The sequence below is a fragment of the Taudactylus pleione genome, unplaced genomic scaffold (assembly GCF_031769625.1).
Source record: "Taudactylus pleione unplaced genomic scaffold, aTauple2 ptg000301l, whole genome shotgun sequence".
Taxonomy (NCBI): Eukaryota; Metazoa; Chordata; class Amphibia; order Anura; family Myobatrachidae; genus Taudactylus; species Taudactylus pleione.
In genome coordinates this window covers 1,815,242-1,831,299 of record NW_028284702.1, presented here as the reverse complement: position 1 = coordinate 1,831,299, position 16,058 = coordinate 1,815,242, and the positions used below count along the sequence as shown (strand labels likewise).

Here is a 16,058-nt window from a genome sequence, read left to right as displayed (position 1 = left end):
CAGTTATGATTTATTATTATGTTCCATTACAGCACAAACACCAATTGAAGAATTCACTCCAACTCCGGCCTTCCCAGCGCTCCAGTACTTGGAAAGTGTGGATGAAGGGGGAGTGGCCTGGAGAGCAGGGCTCAGGATGGGGGACTTTTTAATTGAGGTAACCATAGTTCAATCTGTTTTAGGAATTATTACGTATGATTGTTTGGGACACACACATTATGGCGAAGAATCACATTTGCTTCAGACTTTGAAACCGATCTTTACTGTCACATATGTACAGCTGGGAACTTCTATACAAGCTGATTGATACATAGTGTAATAATAACATGGCACACTGCATGCAAACATGCTGTAACCAATGGAAACCAATCAGATGTTAGGTTGTATTTTACATATTTTTATTTTTATGTTTCCTAAATCTGGAAATGCCTCCTCTGGAAAGGTCAAATTAGGGAGTGGTCATGATATCATGGTTATGCCACCCCCCACCTAAGGGCACGTGTATCGCTTCTGAAGCACTAGGCCACAACCAGATCTCTTCCCCTTGAAACCCCCTTGATTTGCTCAGAGCTCCAGAATCATCTATGGTACTGCATGGTAAGTTGGCTCTCAAATTGGTCCTGTCCTGCCGCAGTTTGCACAGTTGGATGGTATTAATTTATGAATTTATCTATTATTCAGTCTCGATTTGGCCCTGATAATTAAGTATCCAACTCACCATGAGTGTATTCTAAAGTAACTGATCAATTCAATATTCGATTGATTGGCTCCAAAGAGCAGCTGTTCTAAAAGCTCTAACACTAACTACTAGCAGCAAAAGTTTATACTTCCGGTATCAGGCAGCAGTGCATATGCATGGATTTCTGGATGGGGGCAGGGCTGGAGGGGGTGAAGGAATACCTCTTGGTAACTTGGCTCTCCTATCCCTAGAAAGGAGCTGGTCTCCAGGTACTAATGCCATCTGTAGATGGCGGCCGAATACCGCAAACGTTTAGATCTCTGAGTTTGTTGAATACGGAGAGCCTACATCGGGCCACTAAAGATGAATGGGCCCGTTATGTAAGACACGCAGAAGGGGCAGCCAGAATGTCGGTAACCCTGTGTTTTAGACTAATTTAATTTGAATGGACATTTTTTTTTATTAGGAAAAGTATCCACAATGCCATCTAGCCTAATGTAGGAATATAGCTGTGAATGTATCTAAAAGGCTGAAGCTCTTCAATAAAAGCACTCTGGTCAAATAACTGAATACCAGACTTGTGTAGTCAGTCACTCAGATCACTGATTGCATCTATTTTAAAAGGGATATTTGTAACTATATGTCTGCATAGTTTTAACGAATGGAAACTGTTCCGTGGTGCCATTCAGGGCATTTGCCTAAATTAACCTAATGCTGGTAGCGGCAGGACAAACTGGGTCCAGCAGCACTTACATCTCTCTCCTCCATCAGCTGTAAGCGTTACGAATGTATTACAGTGGTAGTGGGGTTCTCGGGGAGCCGCTGACTAAACACATACATGGAGAGTGGCGTGCCCATCTTGCTGGTTTTGTATGCACGCTGATATGGGAAAGAGGGCCTGATTCAGCTAGGATCGCAGTTGCTAATATGCACGCAATCGGCCGATTGTTGCGTATGCATCGCAGTGCGCGATCTAGCTATTACGATCGGGACTGCGATTGCAGAGGATACGCAGACCCATCGCAGAGTGATTGACAGGAAGTGCCCTTTGTGGGTGGTGACAGGGGTGGGGTGGTCAAATGAACGCAGGTGTGCCAGTGCGTTGGGACGGCGTTGCAGTGGCGTACATAAATCAGCCACGGCGAAACTCTACGCAGCTTGAGACCTCATAGCGTGCGCTGATGTAAGCAATTCCCGTGAGTGAGGACTGACCTGCCTTAACTGTGTGTATGGGTCCGATGTTACTCGATGTTACTGATTGTTTTGCTGTGTCACTCAAGTGTACGGATGTGAGTAAGGAGAAGTGGGCGTCCTTATGTTAGGCTGCGATCGCAATGCTAACATTTACATATCACCGCTGATATTAGCAACTGTTCTGCGTGCGTATAAGCAGAATAGCGATCCTTGCTGAATCAGACTCAGAATCCTTTATTCTTTGGAGAAAGGGAAATTATAAGTGTATTTGTCATTTTATGTCGAATATTAAAACCACATTGTAGGCATGTAACAAATGCAATTCCTTGGCCACTAATACAATAAATGTTTGCTGTACATATATGTACGGCTTCTATAGAGGCGGTAAAGCACTCCTTGCATTTTAATATGTGAACCCTGGGTCTGTTCTAGAAATCAAGAGAAACATTTTGTTTTGAAGAGTAACACATGATATGAGGCTAAAGGAACTAGCCAGATATCCAACTTTCACTATTTTCCAACATGAAAGAATTACCTTTTTATTTTATTATTTATATTTAATTCATATTGAAGAAAGTCTCAGCCAAAACAAGAAAACATGTTTATTTTCCACCCTGTCTGCCTTATTATAGAACAAAGTACAGTTATATAGGGGCGTATTCATCAAAACATAATTATCACACGTGGTAATTATGGTTTGAACTCGCTGCAAGTTCAAACACAGTTTTGGATCCATTCATCTTGCCTCCTGCCCTGAACTATCACTTCCGAAAATCCGCTGTTTCTGCGAAGCAGTTTTTCAGAAGCGAAAGACTATTCACTTGTCTCTCTTCAGTTTTCACTGCCTGACTTCTGTCACCCCCCCCACCATCCTTGTGAAGCTGCAGGCTACCCATGCAGCGCCCATTGCCTTCCCACCGCTGGGACCTGCTAGATGCACTCTTCCCCTGCCGCAGCCGCAGTAGGACCCCCGCCGTAGCCACCGGATACTGTGCCCCCCCTCACTGAGACCTGCTAGATTCATTGATGCCGGCCGCACCCGCTGTAGGTCCCCCGCCGCGGCCCCCACTGAGACCTGCTGACCAAGTAGGCCCCCCGCCGCCTCGGCTGTGCGGGGAACCTACTCATCTAAGCTGCTGCTGGAGACTTGGCCTGCCCTCCGTCATACCAGCTGCTGCTGTAGGATAACCGCTGCCACTGCTGCAGTGCCCTCTCCTGGTCCCTGCTCACAGAAGGACTGCTCTGGGAGCCGGGAGGGAGCATCAGGCAGGTAAGAGAACACAGCAGGGAGGGATCTTTTCAGATCCCTCTGCTGTATAGGATGCTGTATGCCACCTCAGAGTGGCGTTCAGCATCACTGTCAAGTTCCGGAAAAAATGCTTTTTTCTTATTTTCTACATCCCCATACTATAGTATGGAGACTGTATAGTACTATAGTATGGGGACTGTATAGTACTATAGTGTGGGGACTGTATAGTACTATAGTATGGGGACTGTATAGTACTATAGTATGGGGACTGTATAGTACTATAGTATGGGGACTGTATAGTACTATAGTATGGAGACTGTATAGTACTATAGTATGGGGACTGTATAGTACTATAGTATGGGGACTGTATAGTACTATAGTATGGAGACTGTATAGTACTATTGTGTGGGGACTGTATAGTACTATAGTGTGGGGACTGTATAGTACTATAGTATGGGGACTGTATAGTACTATAGTGTGGGGACTGTATAGTATTATAGTATGGGGACTGTATAGTACTATAGTATGGGGACTGTATAGTTCTATAGTATGGGGACTGTTTAGTAATATTGTATGGGGACTGTATAGAACTATAGTATGGGGACTGTATAGTACTATAGTGTGGGGACTGTATAGTACTATAGTATGGGGACTGTATAGTACTATAGTATGGGGACTGTATAGTACTATAGTGTGGGGACTGTATAGTACTATAGTGTGGGGACTGTATAGTGCTATAGTCAGTGCCAGATTAACGTCCACATGGGCCTGGAGCTGAAATTCATGAGGGGCCTATTGTGTGCCGCTGTTGGGGGTGTGACAAGTGCCGCGGCAGTGTGACTGATGATGTGGGGTCATGACCATTAGGTATAGGTGTGGTAAACATATGGGTGTGGCCTGTGATGTGGGTGTGTTTAGTTCAATGGAAGGTATTGCTGGTGCTTACCTTAAAACTAAGCGGCCACTGTTGGAAATCCGCCACTCTCTCTCCTTCCCTCCAAACACCACTCTCAATTTTTATATATTCATTATATATATATATATATATATATATATATATATATAGTCACCAGGCAAAGGCAACAGCACTCTCTGTATCAGAAATAATATACTCCGGTTGAAAAACCTTGTAGTTTACTTCAACGTTGCAATCGATAAGGATTTTCGTCAGGAAGCAGCAATAACATGTAACAACACTTACCTATATAACAAACAGATACACCGCTCGTGCAGCCTGCTCCGTCCCTCAAGGCGTGCGTCTGACGTCAGCGCGTCGCACTGCTTAGCGGGCGTGACGTCTGACTCTCACATCTCTATGGTAACGGAGAAAAACAATCCCTATGTTAACTACACCTCCACCAACAACATTCAGATGTCAAAATGCCCAAAGCGACAGTACCAGCATCTGGTATAATAATTTAACTACTAACAGTGCGTCGCGCTGAAGTCAGACGCACGCCTTGACGGACGGAGCAGGCTTCACGAGCGGTGTATCTGTTTGTTATATAGGTAAGTGTTGTTACATGTTATTGCTGCTTCAGACGCACGCCTTGAGGGACGGAGCAGGCCCCTTTGCCTGGTGACTGTGGGGGTCATTCAGACCCGCTCGCGAGCGCAGGACGCTCGCAAGCAGGTCGATGTTCCCCCACTGCGCATGCGCACGACGGAGGGAGCTCCATAGTGCGCATGCGTGAGACCTGGCGAGCGACGGGCTCTCCATCGCTCCGGGTCTCGCACCAAAGGGGGCGTGCTATCGATGTTGATTGACAGCACGCCCCCTTTGGTGGGCGTGCCAGGGGCGTGCCTGCCAGACGGAGGCGTTCCCATGGAAGTCGGCCCCACTGACATCACTAGTGATGTCAGTGGGAGTGATTTTGGCTCTGATAGAGCCAAAATCACTCCAGGGCTTGCGGCAGCGAGACCCTACCGCAGGGTCTCCGTCGCAAGCCCGATGGTCGCGATAGTCAAGACCATCGCGACCATCAGCATGGACACTCGCATATACTGTGGGTGGTCACCCATAGCTTTGCGAGCGGCCAGGGGGCTGCTCCATTTTCATGGAGGAGGGCCCTGATTCAGAGCGAGCGCTCTGGTCAGAGCGTTCGGCTCTGAATCAGGCCCCGTGTTTCTTACATAGCGGAGGGCACCTATCGTTTATTATTGGAGTATGAGTGCCAAGCCTGCTGTGTTCTTATATATATTTATATATATAGATATATATATATATATAATTATATATATACATTGGGTTCAATTCTATTAAACACGAAGTGAATAGCTCCCGGAGCTATTCAATTCATCATGCTGCTAAGTCCGACTACAGATCTCTTCTTGCATCCCTCCTAGGATGCGAGCAGAAACCCGACAAAGGATCAGATGCGATGCTGTTTTCTGCCCTTAGCGCCGGGAAAACAGCATCGCGCCGGGAAGTTTAGTCGGAGAATGCCCATTCTCGCAACTAAACACCCTTTTTAAGGTGCGAGAATGGCCATTCCCCGACCTAAAAGCGCACTGAATTGAATAGCGCCGGGAGCTCATTCCCGGTGCTATTCACTTCGCATTTAATTGAATCGAGCCCATTGAGCGCAGTGCCGCACTGATAAGACTTTGGGCACTAGAGTGTGTCCTGAGTCTATAGTGCATGCACCACACACCCTGTACCCATTATAAATATGCCCCAGTATGTATGTATGTATATATTTATATATATATATATATACACACACACTATATATATATATATATATATATATATATACATACATACACACTCACATATATATACACATACATACACATATATATATACACACACACACATATATATATATATATACTTTATATATATATATATATATATATATATATATATATATATATATACGACAGGCTCAATCCACGGCACTCGACCATCTGGGGTGCCCTTGGTATGTGACCACACCATCTACATAAAAAATATCATACAAACTCGGCACTCACATGCTTTTCAAACTGCAACTCCTTTGAACATAGGGAATGTTGGTTCCAAAATATTGCAATAATTTTGGAACCAACATTCCCTATGTTCAAAGGAGTTGCAGTTTGAAAAGCATGTGAGTGCCGAGTTTGTATGATATTTTTTATGTAGATGGTGTGGTCACATACCAAGGGCACCCCAGATGGTCGAGTGCCGTGGATTGAGCCTGTCGTTTATTTACATTTTGTGGTCACACTTGCTAGGGCACCCTGTTTTTCAAATGTAAGACAAACTTTTTTCTTTTTCCAGGTGCTTATTAACTGATAGCCCTGGGTGTGGTCCTGTCTCTTTAAGGCAGGACCCAGTTTTCTGTTTAAAATGTTGCAAGCTTGAGGCCAAGATGGCAGATCAAGTTCATTTATCTGAGAATCAGTGTAGGGACTGGCTAGATGGGAACGACCGTGAAGCGGTGGCCAGCTTAACAAATTATTGCAATATTTTGGAACCAACATTCCCTATGTTCAAAGGAGTTGCAGTTTGAAAAGCATGTGAGTGCCGAGTTTGTATGATATTTTATATATATATATATATATATATATATATATAAAGTAAGTCACCAGTTATACAGTCCTGATGAAAAGGTCTGCGGACCTTGAAACGTCGACATGCTGCTGTACCTTTTGTTCACCATGATTTAAGTATATTACAATTTTTTTTCGTTTTTCTAAGGGAGTGCCTTCTGTGTTGTTTTTTCCTGGGGGTTGCTACACCTCATATGGGAGAGACAGTTCGTTGCTATATATATATATATATATATATATATATATATTATATATATACACACACACACATACTCCGGGGCCAGACATTGCACTGACCTGTGGGAGGTTAATATGGACCTGCTGGGGGTGGAGCTTCCGAGGGTCGGAGATGGGCGGGGCTACGGCCGGCCGGTCCGTCCACCAGCCGAGGGGAAGGGATAGGAGGTGGGCAAGGGGTTGTGGAAAGGGTCAAACTTAGCTGCAGGCGGCCGGGGGAAGAGTTAGCTGGGCTGGTGGTGACAGGAAAAAAAAAAGTCTCCACCGCAGCCAGTGTACCGTATGTGGGCCTATTTTCAATGGGGGGCCTGGAGCTGTAGCTCCACCCGCCCCATTGTTAATCCGGCCCTGGCTATAGTTTGGGGGCTGTATAGTACTATAGTATGGGGACTGTATAGTACTATAGTATGGGGACTGTATAGTAATATAGTATGGGGACTGTATAGTACTATAGTATGGGGACTGTATAGTACTATAGTATGGGGACTGTATAGTTCTATAGTATGGGGACTGTATAGTAATATAGTATGGGGACTGTATAGTACTATAGTATGGGGACTGTATAGTACTATTGTATGGGGACTGTGGTAATTACTAATTATCGTGGGAGAATTGTAACCAGGAGATATCTCTGATATCTCCTGCGTTACATGAATGATGAATAACCCTGACACTTAAATTATACAAAATTAGGTGAAAATTTTATTTAAATTAGTTGATGATGAATAGGTCCCATAATCTTACCACAAAGACTCTGGGCAAAATATAATAGGGTGAGAGTTTAGCAGTAAACTCTCACACTTTTTAAGCTTTTCCAATGTAGTAGAGTACGAGAACCTGCAATATCACATGTGTTTTAGACTTTAGACTGAAAAAGCTCTCACTATTTAAACTCTCATCCAGATGTTTTCCCGTTTTGAAGATAAAACTCGACCAATGTGAGAGGTTACTGCTAAACTCTCACTTTCTAAACTGTCACCATATTACATTTAGCCCAAAGATGGAATGCAAGCATACATTCAGCATGGACCATCATGTAATAATTTGTAATTTAATAAATAAATGTAATTTCAGACACCCTCAATCTATCTACTGAATATATAAATATGTGCCCTGTGCACTGCTAGCCAGCATTCTACTAATACACCTACCTGTACATCCGTTTCAAATTCAGATTCCCCATTTCTGTTTCATTAATGCATAACTAGCAATATGATTACCTCAATACAACTGAACTAACATCTGTCAAGGACGGTGACTACGTGTAACAGCAATGTAACAGTTTGGTAGTCTATGCTACCCAGGTTGTGTAAGCTGTGACATTCTCTGTTCTTAGGTGAATGGGCAGAATGTTGTGAAAGTGGGTCATCGGCAGGTAGTTAACATGATTCGGCAGGGAGGAAACAACTTAATGGTAAAAGTCGTTATGGTGACGCGGAACCCTGAAATGGAGGATGCCATGCGGAAAAAAGGTACAAGTCCGGCTAAACTTTCTTAATGTTTTGTATTTACAATCTGTACTATTTACTGTACATCCTTAGACAGGTGGTATAATGTTAGTCCTCGGTGACATTTACTTTAAACCTAATTCGTCCACGGCTTGACTTGAATAATATGTACTGTGCATGTACCGTAGCACGGTACTATTGCACTAAACTTTTGCACAGTGGTTTGAAAATGCTGAATGCTTCAGTATCACTGATCCCAATACATCCACATCTCCCCCAACACAACGCTGTGTGCATACATAGGACACCCCCAAAGATTGGCAGGTGTGTATTGAAAAGTAATCAGTGCTTCTGAAGACATCAGTTTTAAGCACTGGGGATGCGCTCAGCACAATGAATGACTGCAGTAATGTTCCTACTAATTAATTGACAGAGGTTCCAAACCCGGTCCTCAAGACACCCCAACAGTTCAGGTTTTTTAGATATCCATGGTTGAGCACCAGTGGAGTAACTGGGGTATTTGAAGCCCAGGGCAAGATGAATAATAGAGCCTTCCCCCACCCGAAGACATGCAAGCTGAAAGAGTGAGCTTGGCCGCATGCCACAAGGGGCGTGACCACTGGAAAATGACAGCATGCCCACATAACACACGTCACTCTGGGAACATTACTTTCCATTCCATATGCACCTTAATGCACCTAGTAGTAGTGTCCCTCATGGAATTCCCTCTGTAGTAGTGCCCTCATGGAATGCCCACTGTAGTAGCGCCCCTCATGCATTGTCCTCAGTAGAAGTGCCCCTTATGCAGTGACCCCTGTTGTGATGCACATTATGCAGTGCCCCCTGTTGTGGTGAACATTATGCAATGCCCCCAGTAGTGCCCCTTATACAGTGCCTCTTATGCAGTGCCCCCAGTATTGCCCCTTATACAGTTCCCCCAGTGGTGCCACTTATGCAATGCCCCCTGTTGTAGTGCACATTATGCAGTGCCCTCTGTAGTGCCCCTTATGCATTGCCCCCAGTAGTGCCGCTTATGCAGTGCCCCCAGTAGTGCCCCCAGTATTGCTCCTTATACAGTGCCCCCAGTGGTGCCACTTATGCAGTGCCCCTTATGCAGTGCCCCCAATAGTGCCTCTTATACGGTGCTCCCATTAGTGCCCCTTATATTGTGTCCATTATACAGTGCCCCTTATGCATTGCCCCCAGTAGTGCCCCTTATGCAGTGCCCCCAGTAGTGCCCTCAGTATTGCTCCTTATACAGTGCCCCCAGTGGTGCCCCTTATGCAGTGCCCCCAGTAGTGCCCCTTATGCAGTGCCCCCAATAGTGCCTCTTATACGGTGCTCCCATTAGTGCCCCTTATAGTGTGTCCATTATACAGTGCCCCTAGTAGTGCCCCTTATCCAGTGCCCCATTAGTGCCCCTTATGGAGTGCCCCTTCAGTAGTGCCCCTTATACAGTGCCCCTTACACATACAACCCAGACACACATTATACTTACTTGAATCCCCGCTCATGCGCCCACCGCCATCCACTCCTCCTGTCCCGCTTGGCACTTTGGGAGAGACGTCATGACCTCTCTCCCTTCACCCACTGCAGGAGCTGGAAGGAGGAGCTCATGAGTGAGCTCCTGCCCTGGGTGCAGCAGCCAATGAGAGTCTGCTCAAACAAACACACCGCCGCTGGGTAGTATACTCACTGTCAGTGAGTGTAGTACACGGTGCTGCCGGAGGTGTGTTTGTTTTACTGTGTAGTGCAGATTGCACTACACACTAACCACTGACCTGGACGGTGGCCGGCGGCCCAGGGCACGTGCCCCGTCCGACCCCTCCTTAGTTACACCACTGTTGACCACAGGTGTTAAATCAAATAGACTTAGGTACTATTTAATTCACCTGTGGTCAAGTGTGGATATCCTTAAAACCTGGACTGCTAGGGCGCCTTGAGGACCGAGTTTGGAAACCTCTGGGCTAAGAGAAATACCCCGTGGTTTGAAATCAAATCCTTCAGTATCTTGATAAGAAACACTACACAATATACATACAGTAGTAAACACAAAGGTTATTTCGAATTATCTGACACAATTGTTCTCATGCTAACTTACGGGTTAACAATGCTCTGAAATTAAACAGTGTTATTTTCCTGCTGCATTACAAACCCCTTGATCTGAAAGTGAACATTCCGACCAGATACCTGTGTCTCCCGTGTTTTTTTTTTTTTTTTTTTTGTATATATAGGGGTCTATGTACTAAGCAGTGATAAGTGTCAGAGTGAAAAGTGATAAGTCTGTGATAAGGTACCAGCCAATCAGCTCCCAACTGTAATTTTTCAAACACAGCCTGTGAGATGACAGTTGGGAGCTGATTGGCTGGCACTTATCACAGACTTATGACTTTTCACTCTGGGGGAGATGTATTAACGGCGACATCGCCGTTGCGGTACATCCCCCCCCGACTTCGCGTACATACCGCGGTTCATTACCGCGGTATGGACCAAGGATTTCGCAAAGGACAGCTCTCTCGATGAGAGCTGTCCTTTGCGATGCTGCCGGGTAGAGGGACTTCCGGGTTGAGCACCCAGAAGTCCTTCTGCGCATGCGCAGAAGGCCGCGGGCCGCGGGGGCTCATGGGAGGGATCCGATCGGATCCCTCCCAGCCCCGAGCGTTGCGCTAAGAAGCCCATAGGCTTCTATTGGGTAACGCCACCTGAAGGTGGCGTTACCTAGCGACGCGAAGCAGCAGAATGCAGCGCATTCTGCTGCTTAATACATACGGGGAATGCGGTAAAACCCCCGAAAACTGCATTTTCGGGGGTTTTACCGCATTTTGCCGTTAATACATCTCCCCCTCTGTCACTTATCACTGCTTAGTACTTAGACCCCATAGAGAGCTGAGGTCTCAGAATCGACAGTCCATGGACTAAAGTGCTTCTACTGTCTATGTATATGTTTGCTCTTACAATTTTCTTTTTCTAAACTGTTCTAGTACCCCAGCAAACAAAGCGTGTTACCCCACCTGCAATATCACTGCGCTCCAAATCGATGACATCAGAACTGGAGGAAATGGGTAAGTGTTACTGTCACATTGTGTGGTTATGCTCTGGCATATTAATCAGTCACCCTGCATGAAGTCTCACCATGATAGTCTGCATAAGGGCATGCGTCGTTGCATAGATCCAGCATCAGATAAACCTCTAATAAGGAGAATGGCTTGAAAATGTTTTTTGTTGTTTTTCTCATCTAGTTTTGCCTTATTGATCAGGGTGGTTGTTTTTTTTTATTTTTTTTATTTCACTTCTGTACAAACTTTCAACATAGCATAACGTACTCTAACTGTCCTATTTTTCTGCACCTCTTCATTATACACCTAGGACCTTATGTAATAACCTGTAAGATGCAGGCACATGTGTGCGAGTGAAGTTGGGCTGGATGCACACTAAACTACGTGTGTACCCAGAATGCGACCGGCGACCCCCTCCTCCCCCCCAACTGCCTTGGGAATTTTATTACTGCTTTAAATATATGGGCTAACTAACTGGAATCACTCCTAGTGCCTACATCTCACGGTCTATTGCATAAGCCCCCATCAGTAGAGTTTCCAGGCTTGATGTAATGTAAAATATCATTCATAGATTTCAATAGGTCAAAGTCCTCCCTCCCAAACCATATGGTTTTATCAACATTGTTATACTGTAGTCAAAGGTACATTAAAAAGGAGCACCACCCAATAAATTTTCAGTTATTATCTACCAAATGATTGGGTGAATATTCACATTGTTATCAATTTTAATATTCTGCTGCCTTCAGGTTGAAATAAAGCACTTGCTAAAGCAGTTTTACCACATATCTGCAGCAGAATACAGTTGGAAAATTTGAAATAACGCTAGTGATCCACAGACTCATTTAATATATCTTAGAAGGCAGCCATAGCTTATCAATTAGAGAAATTAGCTATTGTACTATTCCACTTATTGCTGCAGAGAAACTTCTCATTTTAAGTGCTGTATTTCAGCCATAGGATGACACACAGTAATAACAATGACCTGCAAATTGTGTAAATAAAACCCCCTGAGAAATATGTTTCAAAAAGTTATTTAGATCACTATTTTCATACATAAAGTATATTGTATTAGCCAGGTGTGTAAAAAAAATATTTATATATATATATTCCTTCATTCCTTCAGTCTCTTGTGGCATCTCAGCTCTCTGTAATAGCGGACAGGTTTTGTGGCTTCTGTAATAATCCCAATAGAAACATAACTTACGCCCGCCATGCCCCAGCATTTTATTTGTGAACCTTCCCAGGGTACATTGCTGGGACACTCCATGATGGTTTCGATTTCTGTCGGCTTATTGTGCAGAAGTGTTTGGGATCAGGTATATATATTTTATAACACTGCTGCTGCCCCTCCCTCCCCCACAATTATAAAATATATTTTTTGGGTGTTAGATACCCTTTAAAGACACCCCGAGTATTACCTCATGGCTCAGAGGTTTCATTTCCTGTAACCCTACCAGGAGTGCTTGTTGTGAAGTCCTTTGACATTGACAGTGCACACATGAAGCCCCACAGATGGCTTTATAAGCGTGGAAACAAGTCCCAGCATCTGCAGTGTCTATGTGTTGTTGTGAGAATGACGTGTAAGCTTTGTATGTGTCATGCCTGCTCTCCAGGACATAGCAAAGTATCCAGGAAAAATCTGGCATGAACTGGTACAATCTTCCCATTGTCATTATTAAACAGAATTAAAGCATGTTCTGCTTGGGGGCTATTCAACCATACTGGGTCTATCTCATATGTTCAGGATGTGCTACACTGGTGTCATTTAAAGAGAAACTATCACTAATGTTTTGATTAGTTTACCTATGTGTATAAACATATGCTTACACAGTTGTTTACTGGTTCATATGTTTTGCAATTTGAAAGAAATGCTTAATTTTTTTATTTTTTATTTTTGTTTATAATACTGTAATAAATTTCCATTTGGTGGAGTTCTACAGTTCTCATGATAGCTGTCTTGCTTATGTAATTATTCTGTATTCAGTACAGCAGGAAAGAAAAGTAGATGCATAATAGCTCATTCAGCTCTCCACTGCTTATATAATGCAGCTCAACGTAATTCACCATAGCATTGGAAGCGGTAACCCTTTGCCATTGAAAGTGTACCTTTCCCCACTATATTAAGTACATCCCTGCCGCGACAGCTTCTAATTGGAACATGCTAATGATATATATATAGCCCTGTAACCTGTTCCTGTAGTGCCGCAAATAGGAACATTAAGCTTTCAGTCATTTATCGCAATCACATTCTTGATAAATAGGGCCCCAAGCTGAAGTTCTAGTAACATGGACTGTCATTAAGGACCTGATTCATAGGTGCACGCAGTCGCCACCGTGGCTGTGTCTTTTTGTTGAGCAGAAGCGTGCACCTGATTGTGCAAACCCTGAAACGGGTGTGGATTAAAAGATCTACACTATTTAGACAGACAGTCAAAAGATCGACACCAACTGGTAGACAGGCAATAGGTCGAGAGGTACAAAAGGTCAACATACAGAAGGTTGACATGGATGAAGATTGACAGGTACAAAAGGTTGAGATTGGAATGGTCAACACAAGAAATGATCGACACATGTTTTGAATTTCTAACCCTAATCTTCATTCTAACCCTAACCCACCTGGTGCCTAACCCTAAATATCGGGGTAAGTCCCTAATGCTAACAGTCCCTCCTAGAGCCTAACCCTCTGGTAAGTGACTAATCCTAACCGTCCCTTCTAGAGCCTAACGCTAACCCTCCGATAAGTGCCTTACCCTAACCCTAAAAAAAAAAAAAATTAAAAACAATGTGTAGACCATTTTTGTATCAACCACTCCAATGTTGACCTTTGGACCATGTCGACCTTTTGTACCTGTTGATCTTCATCCATGGCGACCTTCTGTATATCGACCTTTTGACCATGTTGACCTTTTGTCGACCTGTTGTCTGTCTACCAGTTGGTATCTACGTAGACTGTCAAATTTTCTATTGACTGCCATCTCCCTGAAATTCCAACCTTCATTGACACTTTCACCTGCCCTGTGTGCAGTGTCCCCATCTGAACAAGGCCTCTGTAGACATCGCGTGCACATAGCGTGCACCTCTGAATCATGACCTAAATCACATAAGCCCCAAAAATATTTTAATGAAGAGAATTATTTTTTTATTGACTAACAAACAAAAACATTTTTGCAAGTTTTGAAGCTGCCTGAACAATTCATTATTTTATATATATATATTTTTTATATTTTAGTTAGTAACTTGCACTTTACAATATTCTATATTGGAGTTACTTTACCAATTATTTGACTTGTACTTTTATTGTAGCTTTTTAAGCAATTTTAATTGAACGGATTATTTTAAATTACAAATATAATTTGGATGCTGCTATTTCTGGTTATTTGAGCATCATTGGACTACCTTTTTATAGTAATTATAATAATTTTAAAGTGGTAACGGTTAATAAGCTGCTATTTTTAGAATAAATTTATTGTTGCATGTTGGTGATATAGTTTTTAAATAGTATTTTTTTTTATTTAGAGGGTTACAGTTATATTCATGTGACATTGATTAATTTTTATATGTTTTTCTATATGCATTAAATGAAATACACCTCTACCTAAATGTAAATGCTGAGTTTGTAGACATTTTTATATTTTTTACATTTATATTTTTTACATACATATATATATATATATATATATATATATGCATAAATATATATATATAATACAATTTTAGGAATAAATTACTACATTCCATTTATTATAGCTGTATACAGCATGGTGTCACTGTACTTTTTAGGCTCATTTACAAAGTGAAAAAAAATGCAGAACTGGCCTTTAACCTGTGCAATTGCGCTATAACCATCCTTCCTTTGCATTTTTTGGTGTGTTGCCACTTTTTGGCCTTCGAGAACACTCCTGTTTACGTGCAGATATGAGTACATTTGTGAGATTGTGGTTGCTCCAAAAATTGCATGTGGTGCAAACAATAACACCATCACATCAAAGACCAGCCCAACTAGACCTTTAGACTTTTTAATACCTTTTATAATTTATACTTTTTTAGTTTTTATATTACAATTCTACCTGGTTTAGACTTATTTACATCTTAAATTAAAAGAGAGATGTGTTACATTTGTGTTTTTGAAGATTTTTGTTGCATTGGGGTGAAATGCGCCGATATGTACTCTTTCTAGCAGGAGTACAATTCTAAAGTCAGTATGCATCCCATTTAATGTATAGGATGAGGCCTGATTTACATGGTGAGTTAATGTGTTTTTGAATGTTTTGAGTTTAATACCACTTTAACAACATTGTTTAAAAAACATACTGATTTTCACTTTTTGAATAAAGAACTGTCTCACAGGAAATAGGCATAGCTTGGACATATGTAGGTATAGTTTGGACAGACTAAGGCATGGCCTGTTTTGTTCTGAATTCCAAAAGAGAAATTAAACTGTTCCATTCAAACTAATGTGTGACAATAGCTTTTATAAATATGGTCTGGTCACTTTAATTTCATTTTTGCATCGCAATACCTAACAAAATTCCTATTGGTTTGAGTCAGTTGAGTGATTAGTATCATCAGATAGTGAATAATATGCTTCATTTCATGTGAATAAGCTGCAGAAACCTTGCTTTTCCAGAGAATGAGAACTCCTTCCATCTGCTTTGAGA

At 42.7% G+C, this 16,058-nt stretch overlaps 1 protein-coding gene across 1 annotated transcript in view; it reads left to right on the top strand.

Annotated features, from left to right (window-relative positions):
* The window catches only part of SHANK1 (SH3 and multiple ankyrin repeat domains 1), a 618,796-nt gene that overhangs the window by 524,383 nt on the left and 78,355 nt on the right, over positions 1-16,058 (top strand). The window contains exons 16-18 of the mRNA XM_088482950.1: positions 33-157; positions 8,233-8,368; positions 11,326-11,406. Coding sequence (XP_088339076.1) covers positions 33-157; positions 8,233-8,368; positions 11,326-11,406 — 342 coding nt within the window. The remainder of the gene's footprint in view (positions 1-32; positions 158-8,232; positions 8,369-11,325; positions 11,407-16,058) is intronic.